Below are 16,175 nucleotides of genomic sequence, written 5' to 3' on the forward strand. Positions count from 1 at the left end.
ACGCAAGGTATTAGCATAATGAGGGAGCGGCGGCCAATCAGGAGGGGCGGCTGGCAGCGGGCGCGGGGTACCCCGGCTCCGCCCACTACTGCCGGGCTGACCCCGAACCGCTTCATCCCCATCCCCGTCACCCTCGTCACCCTCGTCACCCCCCCTCACCTCCCCCATCACCCCCCGTCACCCCGAGGCAGGGCTGCCCAAGGGGCTGAGTAGCCTCCTCCCTTCACCCCTGTGGCCCTCAGTAGGTTTCAGAGTTAACAACCCACCCTTCCCCACCGGCCGCCACCTTAGAGCGAGATTTAAAGACACAGAAAAGGCTCAAAAAGGACAATTTTGGCACTTTGTTGCATTTTTCACCTCGAGGGACCCCTCGGGGCTGCCCCAGATGGGGGGGGGGCACCCCCTCCTGCACCCACCCTGAAAAATCTGTAATTAGACGGAACAGCTTCAATACCTGGTGCGGTCGGTAATTAATTAATCCCAGAGCAGCAGCTGGGCTGGGGGTGCCCGGTGTCCCTGGCTTGCTGCCAGGTGTGTGCAGGGGGTGTGCAAGCATGTGTGAGCTTGGGGAGGTGTGTGCAAGAGCATGCGAGCATGTGTGCAAGTGTGTGTGTGTGTGTGTGCAAGCACACATGTGCATGCATGTGCTGCGTGTGCACATAGTTGCAAGGGCACGCACGTGTGCAAGTACATGCAAGAGTGTGCACAAGCACATGCAAATGCATGCCTGTGTTGCAAGCCTGTGCAATGGCATGCAAGCATGTGAGTGCGCACGCATGCATTTGCATGTGTGCACAAGTGCGCACGTGTGCATGCATGTGCATGAATGCGTGTGTTTGCAAGCTCCCATATGCATGTGTGTGCAAGCATGTGCATGAGTGCACATGTTTGCAAGTACCCATATGCATCTGTGTGCAAGCATGTGGATGGGTGCACATGTCTGCAAGCACCCATATGCATGCAAGCACGTGCATGTGGCTGCAAGTATGTGCATGGGCATGCAAGCATATGCAAACATACGGAAGTGTGTCCCAATAAAACCCAATGGACAGGGACATTGCCCAGGGTGGGCACCCACGGGTGGGTTTCGGAGGCACGGAGCGTAATCCTGCCGAAATCCGGGGGCTCGGCGGCTGTTCTTCACCACCGCCTGGGTTTATTTTTAAACCCGTTGGTCCCGAGTGATTCACACGCTGCCTGTTCTCCTCTGCTCCCCGGCAAGTTTTACGCGACCAAAATAGATGTTCTGGAAGGAACGGGCCATGCAGCGAGGCCGCAGCAGGGGAAAGCGGGGTGCTCCCTCCCCGCCGATGGGGATCCCCGCCTTTGCAAGGGTGAAAACATTGCCAAGCCTCCCCTGAGATGGTGTTTTTGGGGAGATGCTGATGCGGATCCCCCGGGAAGCAGGACCATGGGGTGATATTTAACCCGGATCATAAATGCCAGCCCCGTGGGCGCTGGAGCATCCCAGGCCCTGCAGGCTCCCACACCCAGCCGTGGGAGAAACAGAGCCCAGCAAGCTGGGGGGACAGGCATGGTGAGGGCAGGGAGCTGGGGTGCGATGGTGAAGAGGCCCTCAGCATGCACAGAGCAGCGCCCCGGGGGCAGAGCGCCCTCCCCGGGGCAGAGCATCCTTTCCAGGAGCAGAGCACCCTTTCCAAGGCCAGGTGCCCCCTCGGCCCCAGCCCCACCTGCAGCGGGTGTCCCCACAGCAACAAAAGCACCTGGCAAAGGCACCAATTTACACCATGTTGGGAAAAAAAAGGGGGGAAAACAACTTTTAAAAATGGAAGGCAATAATAACCCCCTCTGTGCCTGCCACCCCCTGGGAGCCCGAAACGCTGCATGCGATCAGCGAGGTATGGTATCTCGGCTGTCCTTCCTGTGGCATTTCTGCAGGAAGAGCCAGGCAGAAGTGGCCGTGCAGAAACACAGTGGACATCCAGGTCTAAAGCATGGGAGGCCACCAGCCTGGACCAGAAAGTAAAGCTTCTGCTCCACAAATACCTGAGGCATTTGTGCTGTAGAGCAATGCTTCCCAAAGCCAACCCCAAAAGATGTCATGGGGACACTGGGTAGCATCAGTGGGGTCAGAGCACAAGGAGATGAACTCACAGGGATGAGAAGCTTCCTATTAGCGTTTGCTTATGCCAGGTCTGGTAGTGAGGCAGGAGCACTAATTACACCAGCCTTTCGGAGCTCTTTAGGACTTGACAGCACATCAAACCCCAGCAAAAGAAAGCAACTATTATTATTTAGGTCTTTTGGGTCACTCAATTTAAGAGAAATAAACATGGCAGGACTGACAGGCGGGCAGATCAGCAATCCTGGCTCCCTCCGCTCAGGCTTAAACACAAGACCAGAACAGTATTTGCAACTAAAACAAAAGAGAGAAGGGGCCCAAGTTTCCCACGCAGACTTGGAGGAAGCAGATGAGCATCCTCCCCCAGGAAACAGGGCACAGGCAGGCAGCCCTTCCCTTCCCACCCTGAGCAGGGGGAAAAAATAGCCCTCTTTCCCTAAATCTGGCTAAACTTCCCTGCTTTGGGGTGGTTGGGCTTCACAGTCTTTCCCCCCTGGCTTACGATGTATCACTTCAGAGGAGCAGTGTTTGGGTATCCCCCTTGACATGAGGGTAAAGAAATGCAAGACTTGACAGTCATTTCTGAATATTTTTAATTCAAAGTTAATTCAGTATTTTTAATTTAAAGTTCAATAGTAAAAGGTTTCCAGCCATAACAGCAGATCTCACTCAATTAAGACCAAGACACATGTACAACAGTGCCGTCGGCCAGGATTTCTCCCCAAGAGATTCCCCACTTCAAGATGAACATGGTTTCCAGCACGGCAACCCCAACCATCAATGACAAGGACCCTGACTGTCCCAGCTCTGCGGGACAGCAGCACCACCAGCCTCTTCTCCAAGGAAAATACTCTCCAAACCAAACCTCTCAGATGCAGACCTGGAACTGAGCTCCCCACACCGAGGACAACAGAGCAGGAGGAGGACAGATGACTCGCCCAAATCCTGAGCAGAGGTGACGGCTGATGGAAGAGCTGAGCAGTGACTCTGTAACATCCACACGCTGCTCAGCTCAGTGAGTTTGAGGTCTCCTTGGAGAGGCTTCCGGGTGTCTTCTCAGGAGAAGCCAGAGGAGGAGATGGCAGCAGACAGGGTTTGGGGCAGCAGAGATGGTGGCTTGCAGGCAAGCCTCCTGCCTGGACACAGGCAGAGAGGGAAGACACAGAGACAAGGACAAGAACACCATAACGTTGACCGCTGGTGCGTGGAGGGCCACAGAAGCAAAACCAAGGTCACCACACGGCAACATCCTGGCACAAGCACTGCCTCATCCAGGTGCAGGCGGTGGGAGGTCAAGGTGAAAAAAACCTGGGGGAGCCCACACCTTCTCCCTGCAGGGACGGAGTCTGATAGCAGCAGGGAATAAACGTGGTTCATCCAGCTGAGCAGGCACCCAGAAAGCTCTGGAGCCACCGGCATGAGGCAAAGCCAGACTCTCCTCCACCGGCATCTCTGGAGCAAGCCCTACCCATTCTCCTGCTAATAAAAACCCCTGCACTGTCTCCCAAGCCCCAGCTGAGCACGAAAAGGCACCTTTTTCCTCTTTAGGGTCATTTATTTATAGATTTAAAGAAACAAAAATAGAAGAAGAGGAAAAGAGTGCACACTAAGTAAAAAAAAAAAAATTCATTGCAACAAAGCAAGAGCAGAAGCTGGGGGCGGGAAGGGGTCTCTCTGCCGAGCGAGCAGCTTTTGAGAGAGGGGTCATTTCTCCTGTGTGCACAGCAACCGAGGTCAGCAGAACTCTCCCTTCAAAACCCACCGAATTCATTCTCACAGTATCCTATGTAGAGGGGCTGCGCCTGGACACCACGCCTGGAAAGGGAGCAGAGAGATGGCATCACGCAGAGGGCACAGGCAGAGCCCACCGTCAGGTTTGAGTGGTTAGAGGAGCACAGGTTGGCCATCGGCGCCCCGTTTCAGGTGTGACAAGGAGGAAGCAGTTTTCATCCTGCGCTTATAGGCTCGTTTTTTTGCTCACACGTGGGAGCATAGGGTAAGGGCAGGTTTCCTGGGGAAGCTGGTGCTGCAGGGGAGGTGGCAGTAGCTGACGGGTCCCCTTTCCTCAGCACAAAGCCCTCTCCTCATCAGAGCCACCAGCCCACGCCAGCAGCAGGGGCTCTCTTCCAGCACTGCACAAAGCAAGCTCTGCCCACGCACAGGCAGGAGAAAGGCTCAGAACTTCCCATAAGAACAAGGGTTATTTTGCACCAGGGAAAGCCCACTTCACCCTTGCTGTCCTCCCCAGGACTGAACCCCAGAGACGGTGGCATTTGCGCTGTCCCCGTGAGACAGCATCCAGCTGCGAGGAGAAATGGTTACCCAAGAAGCTTGCAGCGGAAGTCAGCCAGCCGCACGTAGGCATCTTGCAGGTCCCTGACGGTTGCGTTACTCCACAGTCTCTCAGCTATGGCCCCAGCTCTTGGCCTTGGAGGAATGAAGAACAGAGGCAGTCAGGTCAGGGGCCATTTGAAAGCTGCTCACACAAAGCCCTGAACTCCCAAACACTTTCCCGACCAAAGTCCTTCAGCACACAAAGGCACATGGCTTCTGTATATCAAAAGATCCACTCCTAGACACATGCAGATCAGGATGTACCGGGGTGACAGGACAGAGATGAGCATTAAACACGTAGTGCTTGCAGCAGCAGGTTGTACAGGAGCATTTTACAGTCCTACAAACCCTCATTTAAGCCTCAGTGAAGCTGTTACCAGCACAGAGGCACTGCCAGGGGACAGGGACAAGCACCACACACAGACCAAACCCACAGCATTTGGCACACGTCGCTCAGTGGCAAAGAAACGAGCCTGAGCCCTGCCCCACACAATTCGAGCTAACCTCCCCATGGCTTCTCTTACCAGAGCCTGGGGGCCAGGTTAGTGACGTCCACATATTCACCCCACATGCACGCCTCTCCGCCGATCACCCGATCCTTCTGCTCAGGGCTGCCTGCCAGAGGACACAGCATTCAGGTGACAGGGGTTGTAAGATAACAGGGTGACTTATCGCCCTGCCAACAGAGGTGCCTATAACACCAGTGAGCGGCTCAGCTATGGAGGCGATAATTTGCCCTTCTGGAAGCCCCCGCTTCAAACCCTGGGCTGGGAGAGAGCAGAGTTGTTTTCTGTCACCATCAAGGGAACGGGACATAGCACATGAACCAAGGACACGGTCACTCAAGCACCTTCACACCAGCAGTGAGAACAATTTAGCAAGGGACCCAGCCCTGGCACTACCTCTGAGTGACAAGTCAGCTGTCATAAGGGAAGGGGACACAAGGAACACACCTTCAAACCCCAAGGGCTCCACCTGGTAGGCTGCCATCCAGTCCTGCCCATAGGAGATGTGGTTGAGGTACCAGGGGGCAGAGAGCAGAGCCCGGTAGCCAGCCTTGGTGACATTTGCCATCTCTTCCATGTACGGCATGGAGTTCTCCTTCCACACGTGGATGATGGTGTCTGGCCTCACCTGAAGAACACACGTGAACCCAGTGCACGAGGTGACCACAGCAACAAGAGCACCACCTCCCCTCACAAGTGGGGTGCCCTGACCCATCCACAGCTTTGAACACCCCCAAAGGGAAACCGAGGCAGACATTGGCTTGACTTTTGAGCCACTTCCCATCTGGTTTACAGAAGCAACAGAGGGAGGAATAAGTCCATTTGCAGAGCACCCTAGGCAGGGCTAAAACCTGCCACTTGCAGGTGTATATACAAGAACCTGGAGGAAAGAGCCCATTGACAGCAGTGTGACAAAGCCACCAAGAGGGCAGCACCATCTCAAGATCAACCCCCATGCTGTAACAGAGTAACCCCCGCCAGCCCCAGCACGGCACCCCCAGAGTACACCAGTGTGTCTGGCTGGGGTGCTGGCACTGTTCACCCCAGCACAGGCATCTGCGTTAGGGAAAGCAGGCAGCTCTCACCTTCACTTCGTTGTCAAACACCTCCTGCCACACAATATAACCTTTGCCGAGGGAAGAGATGATGTCCAGAAGCCTGGAGTGGAAAGAGAACGGAGTTTTGGGTCATCCCAACTACACATCCCTCTCTTTGCTGGTTGCATACAGCCAAAGCAGCAGCACCGATATTCCCAACACCCGTAGCAGGACGGGAAGGTACTTCTGAAGGAGAAGGGAGAAAGCATGGCCCCTTATGGGGCTTCTTTCTCCTCAGCCCCAGGCTTTTTTGTGGTCAATCTCCCAATAAAACATGGCTAGGCTACTCCCTTTGGGGTCAGTGAGACGTGCCCCAATGGGCATGCTCCCAGAAAGGAGATCTGGTGTCCCCGAGACAGCAGAAGACATTTGTGCTGGTCACATACTGCAGCTGCAGGCCCAGGATGCAGGCATCCTTACCTCTGGATGTAGAAGGACTCTAATTTTTTGTAATCTTCACCAAAGCCCATCTCCTTCATGAAGGCACGAATTTTTGGATTGGATTTCCTGTATACCAAAGAGAAGAGAATAAACGCACTGCAACCCAAGCTCTGGAGTAAGGCCAAGACATGGCCAAGTCCTTCCCACTCTGTCCAAGGCTAGCCCAGGCATTCCAAGAGCTGTGGCTGCACTGGCACCAGCGGCTTCCCACAACCAGCGTCACCATCAGCACAGAAACCCCAGACACCAAACACAGAGCCTCAGGGAGCAGGACACCAAAGATCTGCAGATGATCAATGGGCTGGGACTCCAGTCCCAGATACTTCTCCCCAGTTCCCATCCAGACTGATCAAGACTCACCAGCACGTGAAGTCCACCTCATCACCACCGAGGTGAAGAAAGAAGTCTGGGAACACAGTGCTGACCTCTTGAAACAAACTGGTCACAAACTGGTAGGTGCTGTTAAGGATGGGGTTGATGGGTCCATAGGTCCCAGAAGGATCCTTGCCCAAATAGCAGGGAGTCAGGAGGCCTGGAGCACCTAGATCGTAACAAACACAAGACAGTGAGAAAGGGGCTAAGCATGGCCATATCACCCGCCTCAGCACGGCCCAGAGCCTGCCAGGGGACAGAAGACCCAGGCATGGCACACAAGGCCACACAGCAGCAGAAAAATGCTCTCTGGCTCAGGAAGCCTGATCTGATGGGGAGGGATCCATGTTCTGCACTCACCTTCTGCCCCCACCCCTCCGCCCCGCACATCCACTGCTGCCCCAAACACATGCTCCCAGGTGAGATCAGCAGGGCTCGAGCCTTCTAGGCAGAACACCCCTTTTCCCCCCCCTGCAACAGCTACTCTGAGGATGGGACACAAGACACACCACATCCTTGAAGGATGCTACAGTTTCCACCCTTCCCAGGCTTCCCCTTGGTATCTCTCATTGTGGGCCCCACTGCTTTTTTCAGGAGATTCCTATGGGAAACCACACACAGAGCTGCTGGGGAAAGATAATGCCACTGCAGTCCCAGCACCCTCTCCCAGCTCCACACACCCACTGCAGACAGGGAAGGGGGGCAGCCACAGTTTTGGCTGAAACCACATGCACAGGTTGTACTCCAGTGCAGGACACTGAAGGCAGGAGAAGGAGAGAGCAAGACAAGGCAACGTTTTCCTGGAGCTTCTTGCACTTCCAGACATGGAAGAGGAGGCACTTCCAGTCCTCGGAGCAGGGAGCAGCGTGTCAGGACTGGGGCACAGCTGAGCAGAGTGAGGAAGCTTCGTTAGCTGCACCCCCAGTTAAACCCCATGTCCTTGCAATGCCCATGACGTTGGTTTTGGCAGAGGAGACGTTCCCCCAAAAATTTCCCAGCTTGGACCCAAGAAGAGATGGAAACATTCCCTTTGGATTTTGCTCCAGAAGTTGGACCTACTTCCCCCAGATGATGGTTTGCTCCTCCTCAAAGCTAGCCTGTGGGACATGGCTGCCCACACATGGCTTTTGGGATCCAGGCTGCAGATTCCCTTCCTCCACCCCGGTACAACTACAACTCCACTCACAGCAGCAGCAGGCAGCGTCTGCTCCTCACCTGGACCCCAGGAGAGGGTGTGCCCAGGAGTGTCAAACTCTGCGATGACTCTGATGCCACGCAGCCGGGCATACTCGATCACCATCTGCACGTCGCTGGCTGTGTACACATGGGTCATGGCATTGAAGGCTCCCTGAGGGAACATGGGAAATCTCAGCGCCTTGCTCAGGTGCTGAGGGATCTGCTCACCCTGGGCTGGGTGCTACATGGTGATCGGGGTGGGTTACCTGCTTGCTGAGCTCTGGGAAGGTCCAGCTCTCATAAGGGAAAGACGGGTCGTCCACAATGTGCCAGTGAAACACATTGAACTTGTTGTAAGCCATGACGTCCTGGGAAGGAACAGGAACAAAGGTGAACATGCCCTGTCCCTTCTGAAAGGTCAGCCAGCTTGCCACAGAAAGGGGACAAGGTCCCCATGCTCCAAAAGGACAAGGCAGAGTCCCTAACACTCCCCAGGATCCAAGAGGGATTCTGACACCTCTCTTCAAACACACCAGCACCATAAATTGTTGCAGAGGGTCAGTAGTCCTTCTACTCACAATAAAATACCTGTTCTCCCTATAACTGAGCCAATGGTGGAGACCTGGAAGTTTAATTCTGCTTGGGATGACCACAGAACCACCACCGACCTTTGTCTAATGTGGCTGGGAAGAAGTCAGTTGCCTCAGAAACAACCCAGCTTCGGAAAGTAATCTGGATTGCAGGAATCCAAGATACCTCAGGGTTTTCTTCCCTATCCTATTTACAAAGAAAGCCAAGAAATCACCCAAATGAGGCAGCTGTGAGTTACACAGGGAGCAAACACAGCCATGAGCGCTGAGAAGGACCTACAGCATGGAAGCATTTTGCCATGATGCACATCCGTGTATTAAGAATTGAGGTCATGCTGCCATCCCACCCCAGCCTGCTGCTTCATCTAGGGACATGCAAGCTGGTTTTATTCGAAAAGCCTAGGTCTGACAAGCTCTTCCTCGATGTGATGTAGATGCAGCAGCCTACGCATCAGACAGCTCCTAGGATCTTTGGAAAGGAGCAACAAAAAAAAGCGAAAAAAGCCCTCCAGGCCACTCAAGGAGCCCTCAGCTGTCCCAGTGGTAGGGACACTCAACTAAACCACCTCATCTCCCAGCACAGGCACCCTACCAGAGTTTCCAGGATGGCTCTCAGCGGCAGGTAGTGACGAGAGGTGTCCAGCAACAGTCCCCGGTGAGGGAAGCGGGGAAAGTCCACAATTTCTGTCTTGTTGATGTAGTACTGCACGCAGAAAACACAAGGAAGAACTGAGCAGGGCTCCAGGCAACACAGCCATTAGCAGGAGACAATCAGGGTCACCTTTGTCCCCGGGGCTGGAGGGATGAGGAGGGGTAACCTCACTGCCCAGAGTGCAAGCTAGCCAGAAAGAGCTGCAACACTTCACCCACTCAGAAGGCAGGGATCTGGCTGGATTCATGAATCTCTACTTGGCCCTTGGTGAGGCTGTGCTGCACTGCTGGTCCCCCCCTCATCCCGAGTATCCCAGCAATCTTCAGCCTGTCCCCATGGAGGCAGGAGCATTATGGAGAGTTGACTGCCCCCAGGAGATGAAGCCAGGACTCACTGTGCCGTTCTCATCTCTCCCAACAAGCTGGCTGAATGTTTCTAGGCCTGCAGGAAAACCACACACAGTCACTTTCTCAGCACAGATTCCCCCAAAGGAACAGAGCTCAATTAACAAATAAGTCTATGGAAAGAGAGAGGCACAGAGAGACATCCCCATAGGCCTGGGGCAGGGTGAGTGGGAATGCCTGACAGAAAGCACACCTCACCTCTGAGAGCTCCCCAGACAGCATCCGCAGAGAGCAGCAAGGAGCCTTCCGAGACGGACAGCTTATCTGAAACACAGCGTCAGAGGGGCTGGCGCTGGCATTAGGTCCCACACTCCATCACACACCGCTACAGGCCGTGACAGCCCCAGCTATGGGGTTGCAGCAGCACCAGGCAGAGGTTTTGATACAGGACTGCACCCTGGGGTCCCAGAGAACTAACTTCTGGGTTTGGTTTTTTGTTTTAAACCTCTCCCACTACTTTATCAGCATCCTCAGGTAAGTCACTCCCTCCCTGCCCCTGTTTCTCAATAATACAGTGAGGATGCTACCTCCCTAAAATTGGGGGTAAGTGATGCACGGTGCTATTTCCAACTGACAGGTACAGAAACAGCTGTGCTCCCACTACAGTTGCTCCCTCCTGCTCTCAACCCCAATACTCACAGCCTTCCTTGGAGTCCAGGCTGGGAAACCCATTGCAGCCCGGTGTGGCAACAAAGATGAGGAGCTGAGTGCAGGGCGTCCCCCAGGGTTGCTCGTTCTCTGCAAAGGACACAGACCACAGACATCAACCCCATCCTGGCTCTTTTCCCTGCTTCCAGCCCATTGCTGTCCCCACAGCCCAGCCTGCAACGGAGGCACAGAAGTACATGGAATTTTAACACACGTGGCAGAAATGGGCAGCCCCTCCTTCACCCCACAGCAGGCACAGGGGTGTTCAGCAGGGGCTTCTTTGAACACAGGCAACCAGGAGCACATGAGCTGATCCCAAACTTCAGCGTGAAGGTCTGCTGGTGAGGAAGCCCCCAGGGAAGGCTTCACAGTGGAAGCTTAAAGGAGCACACAAAAGAGGAAAGACATCAGAGCATGCTCTAGCAGCAGCCCCCAAGGCTTCCTGGACACCAGCCCATGCTCTAAGCAACAGCCACAACTACTCAAATCGTCTCCAGGGGATGAAGAGCTTCATGTTTCCAAACTCTCCCAGCACTGGAAAAAAAGCACCAACCCAAGAGCTCTGCTACCCTACCCACACTTCTCAGAAAAGGCAAAGAAACCCTGTAAAAAAGCGTGGGGAATGAATCCAAGCACACTGCAGAGTTGGGCTGAGTTAGAGGCCGCTGAGCACAGAAAGGCTCCCAACCTACTTCATCTTCTGCAGAACAGGTCCCAGGCGCAGCAGCTGGAAAAATGAACCCAGCCACATTCAGACCCCAGGCAGGAGCTCTGGCCACACTTCTCTACCTGAAGGAGCACTTCCAAGGATGCACAGCCCAGAGTTCTCACTAGAGTTGCTCCCCCAACTCCAAAGGGGTTCAAAGCCTTCACTGAGATGCATGGGTCTACTCACAGCAGTCTCTGGCCAGGAGGAGTGTGGGTTAGCTGGGTGGGACCTTAGCCAAGGTCCATGCCCACACCCCCCAGTGTTCCCAGGAACAGCTCAATATGGTCACTGAAAAATTAAAAGCTTGGCTTTGAGTAAGGCTGGTCATAAGCTGGGCACCAAGTAGCCTTCAGAGAGACCATGGCACTGCCAGCGTTCAGGAGAAATGTAGAGAGCCTGTGCTCCAAAGCTTACAGGAGCCAGAACCCCCAAATTTCTCCATGAAAGAATGGCAAAACCTCTGCGGAGAGAAGGGAAACAGCTCGATGATAGTCTTCAGTTTTGAGCTTTCCTCTTGGTTACAAACAAGCCGGTAGCCAAGGCAACCTCACAGATGTGCGAGCTGGCACGCCAGCACAGCAAGCCCTGCTCCCTCTGCTTGGCAAGACGGCAGCTCCCCAGGGATGGGCACTCTCAAGACAGGGGGAATACTCATTCTGTTGAGAAGCCTCAACAGAATTGGTCCCACCACCACACACCATGTTTAAACCTGCCCAGGGAGATGTCACCAAACCTAAATGTGGCCTCCTCGGCCAAGGAGCAGGCAGGCACCACCACTAGCACACCTAGAAGGCAACGCAGATGGGTGCAACAGGGATCAGTGACTCATCAGCCACAAAGGCTTAAGTTCATGGTTCAAAAGAGCACTGTGAAGGTGCAAGGTGAGTTAATTACGGTCATGGGCTGGAAGACAAGAACGCTAACGCAATGATCACAGCAGGATGGCAGCAATAAGACATCAGGTATGTGAGGCCCTGGCTTGAGCTCCATGCAGTGTCCTGGGACTCTCCCACACCCATTTCGGAGCTGCCCAGCTTAATGATAAGAAACAAGGGAAGAGCAGCAAGGGAAATCCCAATTAGACATATGGAAAAAAATGAATATTCTTCACCTTGAGGGTGGTCAAAAACTGCAGTAAGGGCTCAGTTCTCTATGTGGGTACACCACAATTTCAGCTGGACACAGAAGCTTGACCCAACTGCAAAGCTGTCTCTGACTCCAGGCTTGGCTCTGTTCTGAGAGAAGGCTTCACCAAAGACCCCCATATGCCCCTCCTAACTTAAACTGGTCTCTGTTTTCATGCTCAGACATAATCTTGCTTGCTTGTTAAATTGACATAGCAGCTTTCTGAAACAGACAGGAAACGGTTTCTGTCTTATTTTCTCTATTAATAGAAACTATTTTCTTCCATACAGGGTTTCCATTGCCTGTTATTACTAACCACCCATGTGGAAAAACAAACAAACAAAAAAACAGGAAGGCAAAGAGGGAAAAAAGCCCTAAAATTAAGCATGTAGTTTCAGCGTCATAAAGCAGGGCGTATGGAAAGCGATGAGTACACGCACAGAGCTCAATCTCGTGATCAGAAGAAGTTGCTCCAAGTGATCTGACAGTCACATTTCCCCTCTGAGAGGAAAAGAAAAGCATGAATAATTGTATCAGCTGTTTAAGTTTAGTTCCTAGCAGCAAAAAAGAGGAGTCTTCTCAGCTCCCAAATCAAAATTTATTTCTATTGCTACTTACAAGAATAAAATAAGCCAAACGGTTCTTCTCGGTGTTTCAAACTTGCCTTTTTCAAAGCACGATGTGCTCAAGATGAAGCAGAGCAGCTTCCAACACCGTTACCCTTCTCCACTTTGATCAGCGGCAACAGAGTTCACACTGACATTTAAACACTCAGAAGCAGAGTTACTAGCTCTTCTTGATGAATGAAGCATTGCATATTTCCCAGATATAGCTCTTCAGGCTGCCGCAGACCCACGCAGACACCAAGCATCCGTGCCTGCTGGCTCCCCAGCCTGTGTTTGCCTCTGTGAACACAGCCAGGGAATTTCCTGCATTTCATCCCAGACATGCAACAGGTAACATCACAAAGAAATCTGGGTGCGAGAAACCGTTATGACCTATCTCAAATCAAGCCTAGGCTCTCAAAGCTGCTGCTTTTCCTCATCTTACCCTACAATTTCAGGGTGAATCCAAGAGCTTACTACCTCTCTTTGCCAGAAAAGCCATGCTGCCTTGGGATGCTTAGCAGCTCACCTTATGAAAAAAAGGGCAGAAAGAGACCCATGGCACAATATGTACTTGCTAGAAACACACATGAAAGGGCAAGAGTCCTTCCTCAAGGTAAAAGTTCGCACTGGACACCAAGAGCTGCTAGACACAGGAAGAGCCAAGACTTGCGAGAAGCACTGAAGCTGGAATGCTGCCAACACCGGCAACAGCACTGCCTGCAGTCACAAGAAAAGGAAGCAAAATGAAGTGCTGAGAAGCTGCAACACGATCTGGAGGAGATAAACAACGACAGAGAGCAAACTCTTGACAGCAAGAGCCTAACTCCTTGAAAGAAATGCAAGACAACTAGCGCTTGCTGTGCCAAACAGGATTAGATTTTATTTCAAAATATGTGTGCCACGGGCATCGCCCTCCACATACGGACGCAATGCTACCCTTTGCTCTGAGACTCAGCTAAAGCCACCGCGCCACCAGCCACCATCTCCCCTTGCCACCAGCCCCTGCTGAACTGAGGAAATAAGGGGGTTAAAAAGCAGATCGCCACACAAAACCCCTGGTTTGACCCCCAAAATAAACAAGGGTTTGGTTTTGTGGGTTTTTTTTAAGAACAAAGCCACACGTGAAAGGGTCAACCCCTTCCAGTGGCCCCTCGTCCCCGCGTGTGGAGGCCACGGAGCCCCCCGCCCCGCCGGCAGCCCCCGTCCCGCCTCACCGGTCGGGCGGGCGGCGGCGAAGAGCAGCGCCCAGTACCGCTGGAAGGCCGCCTCCAGCACGGCGCAGCCCGGCCCCACGGCGGAACCGGCGGCGTAGGCGAAGCGGAAGCGGCGGGGAGGCAGCAGGCAGCGGCCGCCACCCGGCGGGGAGCGCTCGGCCTGGGGCTGCGGCCACACGGCAGCCGCCGGCTCCAGCACCGCCGCCGCCGCCAGCAGCGGCAGCAGCAACGCCCGCCCCGCCGCCATGTCGCGCCCCGCAGCCTGAGGGACAGGGCGGCGCCGGCCGCCGCGGGAGGGACGGCCGCGAAATGGCAGCTCGGCCCCGCGGGGCCGGGCCGAGCCAGAGCTGGGCGGCCGGGCCCGCCTCTCCCGGGCCACAAACGCCCTCACAGCCCCGTCAGGCGGTGGCGGCCACAAACGCCCTCACTCCAAAGCCGCCGGGAGTGCCTTTATCCAAGCAAGCGCCTCTTTACTTTTAAATAAATCCACAAAACCCTCAAACTCCCTGTCGAGGGTCGTTTCTTCCCCAGCCCTCAAAATTTAGAGCCCGTCTGCCATACTCCCCGCCCCCTTGGGGAGTCTCAGCAGCCTGATTTGGGGTTTGAGGAGAAAATTTATGGTTTTAAACACATTGCACCTGCACCACTTTCCAGCTGCATGACTGATGGTTTAGATCCATTTTGGGTTTTGGCATCTTTTGTTGGTACCATGCATTTTTATGAATAACGCTGGATGTAAATCAGCCCTTGCACAGGTTTCCAGCGATATTATATAGGTGGCAGGTGAAATAGTGGTTGGGTCGCTAAAAAAAAAAAAAAAAAAAGGTATTATCCCATGGTGGAGCCTCAAGGTGAAGTGTTGCAGGGATGCTTTCCATGCAGGGTTTGACTTTTGCAAGGAAACCCTCAACCTCAGATTAACTCTTTATTTTGCCTCCTCCCTCCCAGCTCTGCATTCCTCAGCAATCCCCAAGACAAATAAGGACACTCAATCCCATCTAATTGCCAGCCCAACTCCATCAAATTATTAAAAATTGTTGTCCCAGCCCTCCCAAGCAAGCAGTGAAGCCACCAGAAAACTCCAAGCTATCAGGAGTGCTAGGTGACAAGCCACAGGCATGGGGAGCAAGCAGGCAATTAAATAAATGCCGTGGGAGAAAGCACAACAAGGCAGGTGGCCCCATCATACTAGCTCAAAATGAAAAAACACTTTGTGTGAGCAGGACATAACCGTGGAAAGGTCTGGTAGGGAATTTAAGGGATTGTCCCTCAGGTGAGCAGAACAGGCAGAGCCAGGGCAACAGGAAAAAAGCATTTTGCAGAAAAACCCTCAAGGAGCTTGCTGTCAAAGGTTACAAAAGCACCAGCACAAAGCTGGGGACTGATGGTGAAAGGAGAAGAGCTGGGAAGTCATGGGGGAGTTTCAGTGTAGCTGAGAAGGAAGGTTTCAGAGGGATGGAAAAAGGCGCTCACCAGGGGCGAGGGAGCCTGTGAGGTACCAGTGAAGGTTTTGGGGGTGTCATGGAGGCAGAGAAGTCATGGGGATGCTGGGCAGCAGGAAGGGATCACAGTTAGGTTTGGATCTAAATGGGATTGTGGGAATTTCACAAGATTAGTGAAAACGGATAGGGGAACCTCAGGTGGGGGAAGGCAGGGAGGGGGCTAAGGATCACATAGATGAGGGAGCTGGGCTCCATCAGGAATGGGGTCAGAGAAAGCCAGCTAGTATTGCCATGAGCTTAACACCTACACAGTGCCGCATCCTTCTTCCACAACCCTATAGAGCAGCAAAGACCACCCATCCACCTAAGGGAAGGTGGGGCAGGACCTAGGATGGTCACAACATGGTCCAGGCAACAACCGTACCAACTGGGCACAGCCCCACAGCCAGGCAAGCAGAGCATAGCAGTAGCAGCACTAGGGCCCATTAACAGTTCAGGTGTCACCAGGCAAAAGCAAGGCACCAAAATAAGTCCAAGATCAATCTGGGAAAGCCTAAGAGCAGATGCATCTACAGGAAAGATAAGGAAAGAAGTAGCTGCCCAGGCCTCAGCTTAAATGGAGCTCCTGGAGAAATGGATCATGGGTGGAGGTCCCAGGTGAGGCTGATTGGGGCAATTAAAGCCTGTTGGTGCCCTCAAGCTCCTAACAATCCTCATCTGTCCCTTGTTTCCCTATGGAGAGGTGGCAGGACCCCAATCCAGCATAATAGCACG

The 16,175-nt window shown here is 53.5% G+C and overlaps 1 protein-coding gene across 1 annotated transcript; it reads right to left on the bottom strand.

Moving 5' to 3' along the window:
* Nucleotides 1–2,658: 2,658 nt before the first annotated feature.
* Nucleotides 2,659–14,269, bottom strand: HEXA (hexosaminidase subunit alpha). The gene is made up of 14 exons (XM_087743693.1): nt 13,960–14,269; nt 10,295–10,393; nt 9,854–9,919; nt 9,646–9,692; nt 9,192–9,302; nt 8,276–8,377; nt 8,049–8,181; nt 6,822–7,002; nt 6,441–6,527; nt 6,009–6,081; nt 5,371–5,551; nt 4,942–5,032; nt 4,406–4,510; nt 2,659–3,898 (listed from the first exon to the last, which is right to left on the bottom strand). The coding sequence occupies exons 1-14, from the start codon at nt 14,204–14,206 to the stop codon at nt 3,835–3,837; spliced, it is 1,587 nt and encodes a 528-aa protein (XP_087599819.1). The 5' UTR covers nt 14,207–14,269; the 3' UTR covers nt 2,659–3,834.
* Between the last annotated feature and the right edge of the window lie 1,906 nt (nt 14,270–16,175).

The sequence above is a fragment of the Nipponia nippon genome, unplaced genomic scaffold (assembly GCF_047370975.1).
Source record: "Nipponia nippon isolate SJK-2023a ecotype South Korea unplaced genomic scaffold, ASM4737097v1 scaffold_9, whole genome shotgun sequence".
Classification (NCBI taxonomy): Eukaryota; Metazoa; Chordata; class Aves; order Pelecaniformes; family Threskiornithidae; genus Nipponia; species Nipponia nippon.

Bases quoted from the DNA above. Each gene is read 5' to 3' on its own strand.
- HEXA (XM_087743693.1), bottom strand. From the start codon at position 14,206: ATGGCGGCGGGGCGGGCGTTGCTGCTGCCGCTGCTGGCGGCGGCGGCG. The intron at 9,920-10,294 runs GTGAGTATTGGG...GCTGTGTTTCAG, and splicing joins CCTGGACTCCAAGGAAGGCT to ATAAGCTGTCCGTCTCGGAA. The intron at 7,003-8,048 runs GTGAGGAGCAGA...GTTACGATCTAG, and splicing joins CACCCTCTCCTGGGGTCCAG to GTGCTCCAGGCCTCCTGACT.